Source organism: Bactrocera oleae, chromosome X (genome assembly GCF_042242935.1).
Source record: "Bactrocera oleae isolate idBacOlea1 chromosome X, idBacOlea1, whole genome shotgun sequence".
In the NCBI taxonomy this organism is placed as follows: Eukaryota; Metazoa; Arthropoda; class Insecta; order Diptera; family Tephritidae; genus Bactrocera; species Bactrocera oleae.
This window is the reverse complement of record NC_091541.1, coordinates 32872993-32890000: the sequence shown is the minus strand read 5'-3', so window position 1 is coordinate 32890000 and position 17008 is coordinate 32872993. Positions and strand designations below refer to the sequence as shown.

Genomic DNA, 17008 nt, shown 5'->3' with positions numbered 1-17008 from the left:
CTCACATCTTCGATGGTAGAGCAGTCTACCGGATCCAATGTAATGCATTCGAAAATTAACAACTACTTATGAATGAAAGTATAGTTAAATAAACATTTTCCAGTGGATCAAATTATGAATCTAAACCCTCCTCGACTCCCCTTGCACTCACACAAAAACTTTCATCAAAATCGGTCCAGCCGTCTAGCAGGAGTTCAGTGACATGCACACGCACACATGAAATATATGCATAAAGATAAGATATTGATAGGTAAAAAAAAACTTTATATATAGCATTGAGGCCGCAGTAGAATCTACACCAAACATAGTAAAAACCCTGGACAAGACTGAACACTCATTTTTCTTATTTCACTGTACGATGTTACACGTATAAATAATAAATAAAAAACAAGATCAAAAAAGACTGACCAAATTGTAAGTGTCTGTGATCACAATTGAACATGTTAATTTACAAAAAAACATAAAAACAGTTTTCCGAAAATTTATCGCGCAAAGGAAAAACATTATTCTTTGAACGAACGCAATTAGTATCTTCCATCACAATAGTATCTTCTATTGTTTTTGTCTAAAAACGGATGTATTGTTTATTGTTATGTATGTATGGTTTAAGACAGTTATTGTTTGCATATTTGGGGATAGTTCGAAGTTCGTGTGGATAACTCATATTTATACACTGAATATACCTTGTTGTTGTTTAAGTTTGCCATAAAGTTTGTAACACACAGAAATAAACGTCGGAGACGCTATGAAATAAATATATAATTGATCAGCTGAGTTGTTATAGCCATGTCAGTTTGTCTGTATACACGCGAACACGTCCCTTAGTTTTTGAGTTATTGATCGGAAATTTTGCCCGTCATTTTCTTCCGAAAAAGCTGTCGAAACCACCGATTTCGGACCACTATTTCATATAGCTGCCACACAGACTGTTCTATTAAAATCGAGCTCTTGTATTGGAAAGTTTTGAATTTGGCGAGATATTTTCACAAAATTTGACATAGACTATTATCCAATTCCTTTTATGTTATAAGAAATGCACCTATAAAGGGTGTATAAAGTTTTTTCTTATTTGTAAGCGCAATCGCTTCTAATAGTGTTTGCATTTCTAATTGATGTTATCTGGTCTAGGTGACGTGGAACGACTAAGCATAAAATGGAATTACGTCGTTAACTCTCCTTCAAAGAAATAATAATATTTGTATATTGTTATTGTTCGTAACATATATATATGAATGTCTAATAATTTTATATTTTTCTCATCTTTATTAGTTCTTAAATCGGAAAACCGAGCAGGGTTGCGAATTTTCTAGTTCAAACCTTTGGGATTAAAATTAGATTTCCAATATTTAAATTTTTAAATAAAAAAAAAAATTGTGTAGAAAAATTTCAACTTTTCTTCTATTTAATTGCTAATTTACCTATGTATTACAAAATATAAACTGGTTAATATCAAAATCGGGCACGCCCCTATTATATTTAGTGTAGCCCCATTTTTATTTACATTAATGCCATATGTATGTACTAGTATTGTGATCATTAAAATAAAACTATTTCTGTTCATACTATATATTTTGTTATTGCAATAATTTTATATATAGGTTCGACATGTATTTACGTGATAGAAATCCATTACCTCTTAATTATAATCCCTTGCTCATTATGAAACACGACACAAAAAAGGCATACCAAGACCAGTTGCTGCGTGCCACTAATTTAGTGATAAGTTCCATGAGATTTTGGCGTTCGTTGCAAGCAGACCTATTAGAGCCTGAAATTTATCATCTGAGTGCTAAGAAAAGCGATACACAAGGATTTAAGAATATTATGCGCCTTGTTCCTGAAAGAATTGCCACATATGCGGCTTATGCTTTCAAAGCTTTCCCTTTGGATATGAGTCAATACAAACAACTTTTTGGAGTATCTAGAATACCAGGAAAAGGCAAAGATTCGTTAGTGCAAAATGAAAACTCAAAGCATATATTAGTCCTTCGCGCTGGCAATTTATATTCAGTAGATGTTTTGGACGAGGAGGGAAATATAGAAAATCCAGATGTAATTCTTGGGCGTTTACATACGGTTGTAAAAAATTCTGATGCTAACGGTAGTTCCACTGTGCCCATTGGAACTTTGACTTCTATTAATCGGGATGAATGGGCTAATTTGCGCAAATATTTAACTGATAATATAGGAGGAGAAAATAAACGATTACTTGAAAGAGAAATTGATGCTGCTTTATTTTGCCTTTGTTTAGACTCAAATAATTCCCCAAGATACAGTGAAGAAAATTTTGTACCACTGCTCAAAGACTTGTTAGCGGGAGACGGCACAAATCGGTGAGTAGGAATTAAAATATCTGACGAATACTTTTTTAAAAATAATTTTTTTATTATTATTTATTTTTTATTTAGTTGGTTCGATAAATCAGTATCATTAATAGTAACTGCGGATGGTACGGCCGCTGTAAACTTTGAACACTCCTGGGGCGATGGAGTCGCCGTACTAAGATATTTTAATGAAATATTCGAAGAAACTACAAATAATGCTTTTGCAAAGCCTAGTATAATAGTTAATGATACTGAAAAAATAAAGTGCGTAAGACTGATCAAACTAAAAACAGACACATTTGTAGAAAATGCTGTACAAAAAGCTATATTGAAAAACAAGCATATAATGCATCAACTGAATATAAATACACTCAAATATCCGGAATTAAATAAAGATATATGCAAAGCACTTGGTTTGAGCCCTGATGCAATAATGCAACTTTCATTTCAACTCGCATATAAAAGAGCTTTTAATGATTATGTTGGTACTTATGAATCGTGCAGTACGGCTGCATTTCGACACGGTCGCACCGAAACCGTGCGTCCATGCACCATGGCGACAAAACGCGTGTGTGATAACTTGGAGCGAAGTCTTGCAAAGCAGCCACATTTAAGTGAGTTATATGCCTTAATCAAACAGTGTTCGCTTGTACATACTGAGCTAACGAAACAGGCTGCAATGGGACAAGGTTTCGACAGGCATTTGTTTGCTTTAAGATATCAAGCTAAACTCCATGGAAAAGAATTGCCTGCTATATATGAAAGTGAGGCGTATGCTAAAATCAATCACAACATTATTAGCACTTCAACGCTATCATCCGATGCTTTGTTGGCTGGCTCTTTTGGTCCAGTCGTACGAGATGGTTTGGGAATAGCGTGAGTATGATGTATTTATAAAACTTTTATATTTTTTATTATCATTATTGTTTATTTGAAACAGATATTCAATACAAAATGATTACTGTGGTGCAATAGTTTCTTCTTATGAAAATGAGCGCAACGGAAAAGAATTTGTCGATTGCTTACAAACAGCATTTCGTGATATATCTAGCATTTTAAAACATTTCTTGAAATAGGCTGCATAGGGTGCATTAAATAATATTTCATATATGTACATATTTCTTTATATGAAAAAATTCTATTTTAGTGATTTTTTTAGTAATAATATGTACAGTTTTATTATTTGACCTGCGATTTCTATTTGCGTGCTACAATAAACAAACTCTCTGCGAAAACCACCTCTACGGAAGCGCTGCGCCGCTACACCCACTCAAATGTCTACAGGAGCTAAGTAGGCAGCATGACTCCCAGTCTGAGTCAGTTTCAGTTCCCTTACCAACCTTTAACTCGCTCCAATCACTGTGCGAGAACTATAAGGTCCCCTGGTCCCGTTTGACCTTAATACGTAACAACATCACGTAAGTGAGGTGCAATTCATGCTTTTTGTGTTGTAATTTCCCCACCAAATATAAGTGGGGTGTATTATTCGCTATAGCTATAGCCAGAAAAATCCATAGTGTGACAACGTTGACTGCGGTTACTGCAGCAGCAACAACTATCTCCTGCACACTATTCCCTCACACTAGAGACTATAAGTGCTTTACAAGACGAAGAGTGCGTTCGAGCTCCGTAATAATTGCAGCAGTACAGCTACTTTGTTGCATATTTGGTGATACTCTGCTAATGTGCAGACAAAAGTTTAGTGTTGCCGATTATTTGCATAAATTGCGTGCAAAAAATGACAGCAGAACGTGATGCTGTTACAAGTGTTGCCATAAATTCACGCAGATCGTGATACTATGACAAATTTGCTACACTGTTGTCGTGATTGCCATCTCGAACGCACCCGAAACGAAAGTTCTACAATTTAACTACAACGTATTCCCGAGAAAGATTGAGGAAATGGCTGATCCAATTAGCCGAAAAGGAATGTCGAAAGCTACGGTACAAGAAATTCAATCAAGCAACCGCTCAGATCTTCTGAGCAAACGAAGTATATATTGTTAACCCGGAGTTTGGTTATCATATTGTGCTCTTTGATTTATATATAACATACCGTAAATTTGCAAATATTACGGAATATTGCATTGCTTTTGCGATTGGAAAATTTAATATTCAAAATTTAATTTAATCCATGACATATATTTAGCGGATGTGGCATTTTGCATTCAGATTGAAGAAACTTGATCTTAGTTGTCAGAATCCAGAACCAATTCTCATTTTTATTTGTGTCACAGAATCTGATTGGATTTTCGACTTTTCGAATGCAAGCAAAACCAATATTCGAATCAATTGTGCCACTATTTGTTCATTGTATAAAACTATTTCTTTTAAATACTCAGTAACAACGAGGGACAGAATTATAACAATAATAGTTATTTCAGCATTTGTGTATAAGACGAAGAATAAAAAAATGGAAAAATAAAAAAATTGATGGTACGAAATCATGATAATACGCTTGGTGTTCAAGAGAAATCATAACTTTTATTACCTTTATCGTCAAAAAGTGCGTATTTAAGTGTACGTAAGTATAAATTCCCCATGATTCTTTTACTTTACAGCATATATAGTAAGCAGCAATGAAGATATCGGATATATTCATTTCCACAACAGTCGGTTCTACGTTACCGGATTTTATGCGACCAAGGGCTGTTATTTCGGCGATCTAACCCTGTTTGGATCGGTAAGTGTTTAAGTTTGTCGTCATTAAAAAAAATATATATATCGGATACCGTTCCCTCGACACTCGGTTCTAAGTAACCGGAACGGACCGGGATTTGTTTATTCGGCCAAGGACTGTCAACTCGGCACCATTCATCAAAATTCCTTCAAGAATGTTTTCTTCCGCTACAACAACAACATATCTTGCAGAGATAGTCTTTACGGTCAAGTCTAAAAATTGTCGAAATCGGGCCATAACGTTTTAAGGCTGCAGATACCGAATCTGTGGACCTCAGTGCCTATGGCTGGGTTTTTATTTTTTTTGTTTAAATTTTTTTTTGTTAGAAGTTTCTTATTAAAATGGGTAAAATCGGATCAAGATTTCTCTCACCGTTTCTATGCCTAATATAAAGTTTTTCAAATTACCGGTTGACCTCATACCGTTTATATAGGTCCTTATGTCATTTATTTTATTCTGTCCTTGTCTATATTTTGTAGCGGATTTCTCTATAAATCGTCTAACTTTAACTCACTCTTGAGCTCGATCACTGGATTGTTAAATTAAAGTCCCAATCTAATGCTATACACTTCTTTATTTTAAATTCCAACAACTTAACACTCATTGTTCGATATTCGAGTTCACAACTTATTGCTTATAGCTTAATTGCTCTTTACACGGCAACACTCTAATTAGAACTGTCTCTGCTGCACAATCCGGCAGCCCTTATATAGTAAATTTTTAACACAAGTTCGCTTCTAGACCTTTCTGGCAACTACGTATTCGCTGTCTAGTTGCTTTTGGCAGTTTATCTTCGATTCTGATTTGTTCTGATATGTTCTGATATTCGTGTTCGCTACACTGCACTCCACTTAAGTCTGATCGTCCCGATTAGACATATTTGCGGTACCAAAGGCTGCAAGTAGTTCCAGATGAACCACCTTCATTTTATTCCTTGGTCTGTTAATGGTTTGTATGCGATACACTACATCATTGAGTCGTTTAATAACGTGGTATGGTTCTTCCCAATTACCCTGTAATATGCGAAATAACCCTTTATTTCGTTGTGATTTATATAACAATACCCAATCGCCTTCAATAAAACCGTCAGAGCTCATTGCCTTGTCGTATTTTGCTTTCATTTTATCTCTCACAACTTTGGTTCGTTGTCTCACCATAGCATGTATATCCCTAATCTCATCTTCTAGGACGCTGCTGAATTCCTTAGCATTCCTTCCTCCGTTGGCATTAATTCCAAATTTCAAATCAATTGGTAGTCGAAGATCATTACCAAAAATTACCTTTGCTGGAGTCTGCCCCGTTGTTTCATGCACAGCAGACCGATAAGCCATCAGGAACAAGGATATATGGGTATCCCAATCTTTTTGATACTTGTCCACAACTTTTCTCAAATATTCTTCCAAAGTTCGATTGAATCGTTCCACCATGCCATCGGACTGCGGATGTAATACAGTTGTACGAGTTTTCCGGATACCCAGTTTCTGACATATCTCTTGTATTAGAGTTGATTCAAAATTTCTCCCTTGGTCAGAATGTAATTCTATTGGAACACCATATATCGATACCCAATTGTTGATGAATACTGTTCCTGCCTCTTGGTTAGGAATTGCGTATACCTCTGGCCATTTGCTGAAATAGTCCATGACTTCCAAAACATATTTGTTTCCTAATTTACTGATCGGAAATGGACTAGTTACATCATTAGCAACTCGCTCAAACGGCGCACCTGGACCTCGGCCCTGTAGCTGCAATGCACTCGACACAAACGGCGATCCACTCCGTAACTGATTGATGACAACCAACCCAATAAAATTTTAGTTTTAATTCCTCCAAGGTTTTAGACCCATGTATCCTCCACTTGGACTGCTGTGCAGCACATTGAGAACTTCGGGAATTATTACTTTCGGAACAATCATCAGAGCTTGACCATCTTCGCTTTCCCATACGCGATGAAAGCTTCCAGAAACTATTCCATTGTGCCCAATAAGCTTTTGCGACTGGGCTTTCTGCAGCTATTTCTTCTCTCGTTGGACGTTTATTCATCTCGAATCCATGTATTATACTTTTCAAATCTGGATCTTCTTGCTGACATTTCCGTAGCTCCTGCGGATTTCAGTCTGCTGTAATAGTCATTCATTGTTGTTACATGGACGGCGGGACATGGCATCAGAATTTCCATGACTACTACCTTTGCGATGTTATAGGGAACACTTCTTTGGACTCAGCTTTAGACCAGCGCTAGCTATCTGTTGAAAAACCTCTTCCAAGTTCTTAAGGTGTTCATCGAAGTTTTTACCCAACACGATGATATCGTCGAGGTATACCAAACAGGCCTTCCAATGTAATCCTTTTAATACCTGGTCCATTAGTCTCTCAAAGGTAGCAGGAGCGTTACTTAATCCAAAGGGCATTACGGTAAATTGCCATAGGCCATCTCCAACGCTGAAAGCCGTCTTTGCTTTGTCTTCTTCATTTACCTCCACTTGCCAGTAACCACTTTTAAAATCATGCGTTGAGAACCATTTTGTGCCTTATAACGAGTCCAGCGTGTCATCGGGTTTAGGATAACTGTCTTTCTTCGTTACATCATTCAACCTTCGATAGTCCACACAGAATCTCATGTTGCCATCTTTCTTTTTTACAAGTAGTACAGGTGAGCTCCATGGACTATCTGATGGTTCGATTACGCCGCTTTCGCTCATTTCACGTATGGTCTGGCTTACAACTTCACGTTTTGCTAAACGAACGCTTCGAGGACCCTGCCGGATTGCTTTTGCATCACCTGTGTTAATAAAATGTTTCACAACTTTGGTTCTTCCTGGTTTGGCTCGTCCTTATGGATGAATATCTGAGAAGAAGTTGTTTAACTTTTTTTTTGGTTTGCCTTTAGCTCCTTGGTCCATGCGTTAATTTCGTTAGATATGTTGTTTTTGTTCATGGAATGTTCCTCAAGACCTATTTCACAGTTTATCACGGCTTCAATCTCTTGACACTGCCCTAATATAGCTCCTTTGGAGAGTTTGACTAGTAACTCGCACTCATTAAGTACTCTTACTGGAACCCGTTTATCTTGTCTTGTCATAGCCAGAGTTTTGCCTATAAGTAAGTTTTGTGTAGATTCTTTTGTGGCCTCAATAATGCACCACTTGTTTGGCCCATAGTCCTCATTTATCTCTGCCCAAATAACTGCTTCTGATTTGAATCAGTTAACTCTCAGTTATTATCATTCGTCTAACGTTGTACTTATTATCGTAACCGAACATAAGTGGCACTTTTATATTTGTATAGGTCATAATCCTGTTCTTTATGTCAATTGTGATTCCATGATTTGCTAGAAAGTCTACTCCAATTATCACTTCTTCGATGATATCTGCCACTATAAAATTGTGTAACAAGGCTACCTTTCCAATTACGATCTCGCACGTTACTTTTCTGAGAACTAGGGTATCTTCTCCAGTTGCAGTACGCAACTTTGCCCCAGCTAATGGTCTCACTTCTTTATCAGTATGCGCTTGCCGTATACACATCCACTAACGGTAACATTACTAGTATTCCTGCTTATTTGTGAAATGGAGATTACAGGGCATTTGCTTGCGGGAGCCAGCCGGTGACCTTTTTGGCCGGCTCGCTTTAGTTTAACGATTGACTGGATTTGACATTTGTTTGATCTTCCTCAGCTTTGGGTTAACGTCTAACCGGATTATTGGACTGGTTACAGTTGCGTGCAATATGACCACGCATTTAACCACACCATCATTTTTCTTACGTGCTTCCGTAGATTTTTCCAGTGCTTTCGTCATGTTGTCAATTTTTTCAAGTAATTGGTTCACCCACATGTGTTCTTCTATTTCTACTTTATGAGCTTTAAATGTATGAATGCTAAGCAGAGATGGAGTTTCCTGTGTCAGAGCATACGAAACGGTTTCCGCAAACGTCAATTTCGGACATGCTAACGTAGCGAAGCGTGTCGTGTTATCTTTTATTTCATTGACGAAGGTCTGAATTTTCGTGTCCTCGATGTATTCCACGGATTTATGTGCATAAGCTAAGTGTGCTAACCTCTCAATCTCTGTAGCAGACTCCTGCAACGACTCATTGGCTTTCTGGCGGTGATTTCGCAACTCCATTTGGAAGATCTGATTCCTGTACTCACTACCATACCGTCTTTCTAATGCACCCATTCACGTTTCATAACTACTCGCCTCGCGGTTTGGAATGATCTGTAATATCTCTGCTGCAGATTCTTTTAATGAAACGAACAATGCTACTACCTTTTCTTCAGCGTTCCAACTATTTGCCGTCTTTTTGAATTGAAGCTTAAAAACATGGAACGGAATAGTGCCACCAAAGGATGGAGGTTTTACCGTGGCAAAAGCTGACGGCATAATTGGCCGATTTAATTGTAGCTCACAGAGACGATCTTTCAATTCATCGACTTCAGTTTTAATTCTATCCCGCTCTTCCGAAATCTGTGACGACACTTCTGCTATTTGTGAGGTCACCTGCGATAGCCGTGTATCCTTCTCTTTCAACTGTGAGAACACCTGTGCTGATATACACGTGCATCTTGCGTTGCGTACTGCTCTTCCAACTGCGTTGACAACCGCGTTTCTAACTGCGACTTTTGTCTCGATCTTTGCGTTGACACCTCTGTTCATATCTGCGTTGACATCTAAGAAATACGTGCATCCTGCTCTTTCCCCATCTGCGACATTGCTGCAAAAATCATGTTCATGTTCACCATCTTTGGCGAGCATTGAGCCTCTTCCTTTTCTTTTATCTTTGTTGTCCCTTCCTCTAATTCCATGTGAAAGACACATTTCTCAACATTAATGTTTTCCACCTCCACGGCCTCTCAACCGTGATTGTAATTCAGTTTTTAATCCATTTGTCGCCAAACCACGTTGCTCCAGCTCCTTTGTCAGTTGTGGAATCTTCAAATCGTTACACTTGGCCATTTTCAAATAATCTCTTTGGGAATTTATTTGACAATCCCACTTCAGACACCAATTGTAACGAATTTCTCAATAAATCGTCTAACTATATCTCACTTTTGAGCTCGATAATTGGATTGTTAAATTAAAGTCCCAATTTGATGCTATGCACTTATCTTTATTTCAAATTCCAACTTAACACTCATTGTTCGTTACTCGAGTTTACGACTTCTTGTTTATAGCTCTTTACACAGCAACACTCTAATTAAAACTGTGTCTGCTGCACAATCCGGCAGTCCTTATATAATACATCTTTAGCAAAAGTTCGCTTCTAGACCTTTTTGGCAACTACGAATTCGCTGTCTAGTTGCTTTTGGCAGTTTATCGTCGATTCTGATTTGTTCTGGTATTCGTGTTCGCTACAATATGTGTACAATATATATAAATCAATCAGTAAAGTATCTTAGTGAAACTCAGGATGCATGATTTTCTGATAATACTTGTAGTATGCCATGATACAAAAAAGAATAAAATCGAGTTAATCCATATACCTTATAAAAGAATTTCAAACTTCGGATTGGCTTTAAACCGTATATGTACAAGTATATTGGCAATATGTAAGATATCTTAACAAAATTATATGAACTACTAATATCGGATATACTGTAGTTTAATGCCGAAAATGTAGGAAATCGGTCCACGTATTATATCAATTCTCGAATTCTACCCATAATGGTTTTCGTTAGTCTGTAAGACTTTGCGCGAATATGACAGTCAATGTGTGAGTTATCTTTATATAATTGTGGTTAAACATGTTCTAGAGTAAATCAACGCCAAATGAAAACGACTTAATTTTTTTATTGGTTCTTATTGGGTTATTCAATGGCTACAAATTTTAGAACAACTAATTCTAAATTACTTCCATTTGCCTTTAACCGCGTATAACTTTTAAAATAATTTTTTTTATGAAAAAAAGTCATTAAGAAGAATATTTTGGAGAGTAAATTTGTATTAGAATATCACTTTTTCAAAGTTGTAGATTTATTTGTTTTGGAGGTAAAATATAAAACATATAAATAGTATGGGAAAAGTGAAATGATTTATCCACGGTTAAAATTGAAAATACAAAGCTTGTTTACGTTGGATCCCTTTTCGTAGGGAAAAAATTGAAACAGTAACTTATAATAACGGTCACTCTAAAGTACCATATAGGGTGCGAGTGAAATGGGAAACACGACAGCAGTGTTGAAAATTAATCAAAGTATCACGTTCTCCGAGAATTTCTGGCAACACTTGCAACAGCATCACGTTTTACTGTCAATTTTTGCACGCAATTTGTGCAAATAAACGACAACACCAAATTTTTGTCTGCACATCAGCAGAGTATCAGCAAATATGCAACACAGTTTGTCTACTGCTGCAATTATTACGTAGCTCGATCGCACTCATATTCATGTTTTTAGTATAATAAGTTCGGTAAATGCAATAAAAATCTCTTTCGATTCAATTTAAGAAAAGATAATGCTATTTATGGAAACAAACACAGATTATCCATAACGTTTTAACATGTAATTATCGGTGTTGAATTTCAACTGTTACGATGTAGATAAAGAAATGCAGAAATACTTATTAATAATCAAAAGCACCTTAACTCTAAGATTATTGGAAGCAGATGGTGAGTTTGTTAGTACAAATTGAGCGCTTAACAACGGAATCATATAATTAGTATAAAGGTGTGAACATTAAATCAAGTAATTCTTAGACCTTACCTTATTTTAAACGGTTAGCTGTAGCGTACTTAAAAAATTAGTAAATACTTGGGGCTGTCAATGTCTGGCTAGCAACCATCTGTCAGTTATGTTTTGATTATCTCAACCGAGAGAAATAGTCTTGCTCTTAATTGACAAAGGGTTTCCATCAATATACCTTCTGCTCAACGCAAAACGAGACTTTATCCATAACTCGACAAGGACATGACATATGGCCATACTTTTTTTTGCTTAGGTTGGCAGGACTGTTATATGTTTACATGTCAAATTTGAGCGCGATCTGTCACATAGTTTGTTTTTTAAGGCACTATAAACAAGTCAACCTCGAGTGTGTTTTTCGAATTTTACTATGGAAATTAACGTTGGGCAAAAAGTGTTTGTTTGAAATTTTGTTATTCCAATGGAATAAGTGCGACGGACACAATGAAAATGTTGCAGAAGGCATATGGGGAGTCTTGCCTGTCACGTGCACGTATTTTTGATTGGTATAAGTCGTTCAAGGACGGCCGTACATCGCTGGAGAACTTGTCCCATGATCGTCGTCCAGCAACGTCAATAAACGAAGAAAACGTCGAAAAAGTAAAGAAAATTATGTTGGAAAATCGTCGTGTGACTGAAAGAGAGATAGCTAGTGAGCTCAACATATCAAATGGATCCGCTCATAGCATTATTCACGATGTTTTGGGCATGAGACGTGTGTCTGCTCGACTTGTTCCAAAATCCAGCTCATACGTCTCGTCTTGTACGCGATTATTTGACCAAAAACCACGTAAATATTGTTCCGCAAGCACCGTATTCACCCGACATGGCCCTAAACTCAAATTGCCGCTTCGTTGAAAGCATTTTCAGTCGATTGAATTAATGAAAGAGAATTCGAAGAAGGAACTGAAAGCCATACCTAAAGCGGCCTACCAGAAGTGTTAGGAAGATTGGAAAAAAAGGTGGCATATGCGTATCGCCTCTAATGGTGACTATTTTGAAGGGGATAAAATAAATATTGAAGAATAATTAACCGTTTTTGTTGTTTGAGCCAGTCTCGTTTATATTTGAGCAGAAGGTAAAAGGGCCCAAGTAGTTAGTAACTTTTTAAGTATGTTTTTAAATTTCTTAGTTCAGCATTAAATATATCAGTAAATAAAGTACCTGCAAACTTGTAATTCTTAATTTGCTTTTTGCATTATTACAGTTTTTCATATAAAATGCAGAATCAAGTGTATTTTAAAAAATTGGAAACTATACGATTATTTTTTTTTTCGAACCTTTTATGAAAATAAAACGTGTATAATTCCGAAAAACTAAAAAATTGCTAAACGCGGAAGAGTCGCCTTAACAAGTAAGGAAATTCAATTGAACAATGAAGTATTCTCCTAATTTTTAACGATCAAAGTCGGGAAAATAAATATTTACAGCTGTTGGGAAAACTTACAAAATGTTGCAACTGAATTCTTTATTCGGTATAAGGCGAAACAGTGAATGCATTGCAACTATATTTGGTATTTTAGTAATTTATACTATAGGTGATAGCTCACTGACTTTCATTAAGGGGGTATTCTGCTTTAGAACCCCAACTTTAGGCTCTTTTTCGGACCTGATAACCAAAAAATATTTTTGTATAAATTTTTTTAAATTGTTTTTTATTGAGATTTAAAGAGTACAAATCATGTTTAATTAAAAAAAATTTCAAAAAAAAACTAGGTCGACAAAATGGGGACTGATGAAAAAATGGTATCCTGGTGTGCAGGATATCAGGATTCCCAGTAACTTGAAATAGAAATTGTTGAGTGATCCTTAAAGAGCAAGGATGTAGTTATAGCACTACGAGAAGATTTTGGATTTCTTTACAAAATGGTGGCTGTTTGAAAAATATGTTTCAGTTTTTCTGCCGTTCGGAATTTTTTAAAAATATAGAAAATTTTTTTTTTTTAAATCCTTTCGTAGTGCGATAGTATTAGTATTAAAGTAAACGGCTATCTCTCCGACCTTTCTCGCTTCTTTTCTGCAAGGAGCCTAACACTCTCCCAACTGGACGAAGGAATACAGACTGGATCGAAACATTTCAGTCGATGGCATTAAAATTTCGACGGTCAACTAACCTAAAATTTTTGGTGTTACATTCTAGAGCCTGTGCTCCTTCACTCCTCACACGACCGCGATAACTGCCAAAGTACAGCGCCGCAACAAAATCCTTAAATCGCTTGCCGGCAGCTCTTGGGGAAAAGACAAAGAAACGTTGTTGGCAACTTACAAGGCAATCGGCCGGCCGGTCCTAAACTAAGCTGCACATATGGTCGCCTGGATGTAGTGAAACGCAGACGAAGGAGCTTCATACATGTCAAAAGACTGTGCTCCGGACATTTACGGGATGCTGCTTGATGTCGCCAATCGAACACCTACATAGTGATGCCCGTATGCTTCCGGTCAAGGAACATAACGAGCTCCTCTCCAAGCAGTTTCTACTGGGATGTTTTCGTAGAAACAACCCTTGCAGTCGTCTGCTTGAAGCGGAACCGACTCCTAGAAAAGGACCTCTTCCTTCCTTGATTACGTCACCGACATTGAACAATACGCCGACCAGACTTCCGACGCAACGAACTTTAGACATGCACTGATCGCCATTCACAGTGGAGCCATCAACACCTTCATCGACTCCCTTTCAGTGAATAGCGTATTTGGAGTCAAACCACCACCCATCGCAAACGTAGAGCTCAAGTTGCCACGTGAATCTAGCAGGTTAAACTCTTACTTATCCAGAATCGACCACGACATACCCAATATATGTCCTGCATGCAATGAGTCTCCATGACACGTACTACCTCTTTGCATGCCCAACGAATCCCACTCATCTAACACCCATTTCCCTATGGTCCGACCCCGTCGAAATAGCTCGTTTGCTGAGCATTCCGTTAGATGATCTCGACGAGAACCAAACTGAAACTTACCACCTAAGCGGGGGCTACATAACCTTTACAACAATACATTAAACAACTCGTTTTATACTCACTTGTTTTTAACCTGCAATCCCTGCTCCATACAAAGTACCTCCTTCCACTTCAAATGTTATGTTTAGCGAAGCCCTTGCAGATGATTTTACAGTTCTAGCTTCCTTGGAAGCCTCAGAAGCTCGTACCTCGGACCTGCTGATTCTGACCTGGTCACGCCTGTTAACGATTCCGGCCCAATAGTTATTCCCATTTCAGACAGTATCTTTAAATCTGGTAAAAACCCTTTATTAAATAAACATACCGCAATAAAATTCACAATTTCAATGGTGTGGGTGCCAGCATGGATGTGTTTAGGCGCGAAAGTGGACAGTGAGATCAGTGAGTTTAAAGATTCGTTGTTATTTTGAGTTTTAGATCTCAAACACCTTTCTAACAAGCTTTCTGAACACAAATCTTCGTATATTGGCTTTATAACTTCTTGAACAGCTCCAGATAATGGAAAATTTTCATGTACAAATTCATCCAAAGTACCTTCAGCTTCAGCAACCTGCCATTTTCACCGACTTAATGAATCCTGTGGACAAAATTGATGTTGTGGATTAGATTTTTCATATTTCCAACGGGTTCTGGATTTCTTCGAATGGCTGCGCTATAATAAAGACAGCTCATTTATGACCTATCAGTAAGTTTTCCGGGATCTTTACCACAAAAATCAGTATTATTTTCTTTCGCTTTCCGTAAACGAGACCCATTCTCTTCTGAACATGACCCACACACTCTTTTTTGATGACTACATGCGTACCTTTGTATGGGTCAATGTCGATAATTCTTTTGAATGTTTTCGAGTCAACATTATATTAATTAACATTAATATGAACTTCACACAATGTTTCTACTCACAATGACTGAACATTTCAACAACAGAATCCACTTCCATATTCCCGGCGCTTCCTTTATGGTTAGTATTACACGTATGTTGGTTTTCTTCATATCAAACATTATTAGCATCAACGTCTGACTTTTTCTTGTTACATCTTTGACAGAAGCTAGATTGTACTACAATATCCATGTAGGATCAGTAGCAGGCTCGTGTATTTTCATCAATTCTTTTTATTCTTCAACAGCTTTTAAAATTATAGACTCGTATATTGGGGATGCACCTTTATGCAATTTTTCCGTTCAAAGGTAATACATACTTAATGTCAGTCCTTGAAAAATATCCATCATGCTAGAAAATATATTTATACCTTCTCTCCCAACACCTAAAAGTCTCATTACACAAACGATTCGACGATTTATTTCAAATGCTTTATTGATGAATGGAGAGGAGTTGATATAATGTACATCTTAACTGCTACATTTTAATTTTAATCCATGCGGTGCAGTACTCGAAAATTTTATATTTTGTTTACACATAGCACAAACAACTACTGAAGACAAAGTCACAAAAAAAATTGTGACATTGAATGGCCTCCAAGAAGTTGTGATATAACACCATTAGATTACTTCTTGTAGGGTGATTTGAAGTCATTGGTCTTTAGCAATATACGAGAAACTTTTCAATCTTTAGAAGGCATTATTAATAGTAACATCTATTGGTGTGTGTCGACATGAGCAATTCAGCTGCTGAGGCACTCGTAAAACTATCATCCGACTTCCTAGGACCCTGCCTAGGAGAAGTTTTTTTTGTTCTACATGTTCGAAGACTTGTAAGTCGACTATGTTTCTTGTCCATTTTGCGTTAATTAATTTAATTTTACTCCATAAATTTATTTTCTGACTTCACTATTTAAGAAATACTTACGTTTGCACGATGTGGTATTTGAAACAAAACGGAAACTAAACTGAGCATAGTATGAATTTATTTTAACAAAATATGTTAAAACGATTACCCGAGTCTCAGATAGTCACTTTTAAGAAATATAGATCGAGTACAAAAACCTTGAGACAGAGCTTCTGGTAGTCAGAGTTTGCTCGGCGCATTACAAAATGAGCTGTAACTCCAAAAATAATGGAAATTTCAAAAAGTCTTTTTAGGGCCATATCCTTAAAGGGTTATACTACAAAAATATGCAAATAAAAAAATCGATTTTTTTAAATTTCTAAACCAGAATACCCCATACATTTCGTTTAATGTCCCATTGTTTACATTATATTAAAATCAATCTAAATAGCACAAATCACTATATTAATCATATAGGGATGGTTTGATTTTAAAGTGCCGCTTGGGCCATTTTTATATGTCATGTAATTTATAATCTGTAATATTGTTTAATTGTATTCAGTAAAGTTTACAATTTCATCATGGAAAGGTATACTCAAGAACAACGTATACAAATTATACAATTTTATTTTCAAA

At 36.6% G+C, this 17008-nt stretch overlaps 1 protein-coding gene and 1 pseudogene across 2 annotated transcripts in view; one reads left to right on the top strand and one right to left on the bottom strand.

The window, feature by feature from the left end:
* Nucleotides 1-3506, top strand: part of CPT2 (Carnitine palmitoyltransferase 2) — a 29061-nt gene extending 25555 nt beyond the window's left edge. For both annotated transcript variants that reach the window (XM_070112390.1, XM_070112391.1), the window contains exons 2-4: nucleotides 1599-2333; nucleotides 2409-3200; nucleotides 3265-3506. In XM_070112390.1, coding sequence (XP_069968491.1) covers nucleotides 1599-2333; nucleotides 2409-3200; nucleotides 3265-3400 — 1663 coding nt within the window. In that variant the 3' untranslated portion in view covers nucleotides 3401-3506. The remainder of the gene's footprint in view (nucleotides 1-1598; nucleotides 2334-2408; nucleotides 3201-3264) is intronic.
* A 3838-nt stretch (nucleotides 3507-7344) lies between these two features.
* Nucleotides 7345-9794, bottom strand: LOC138858001 (uncharacterized; annotated as a pseudogene).
* Nucleotides 9795-17008: the final 7214 nt, after the last annotated feature.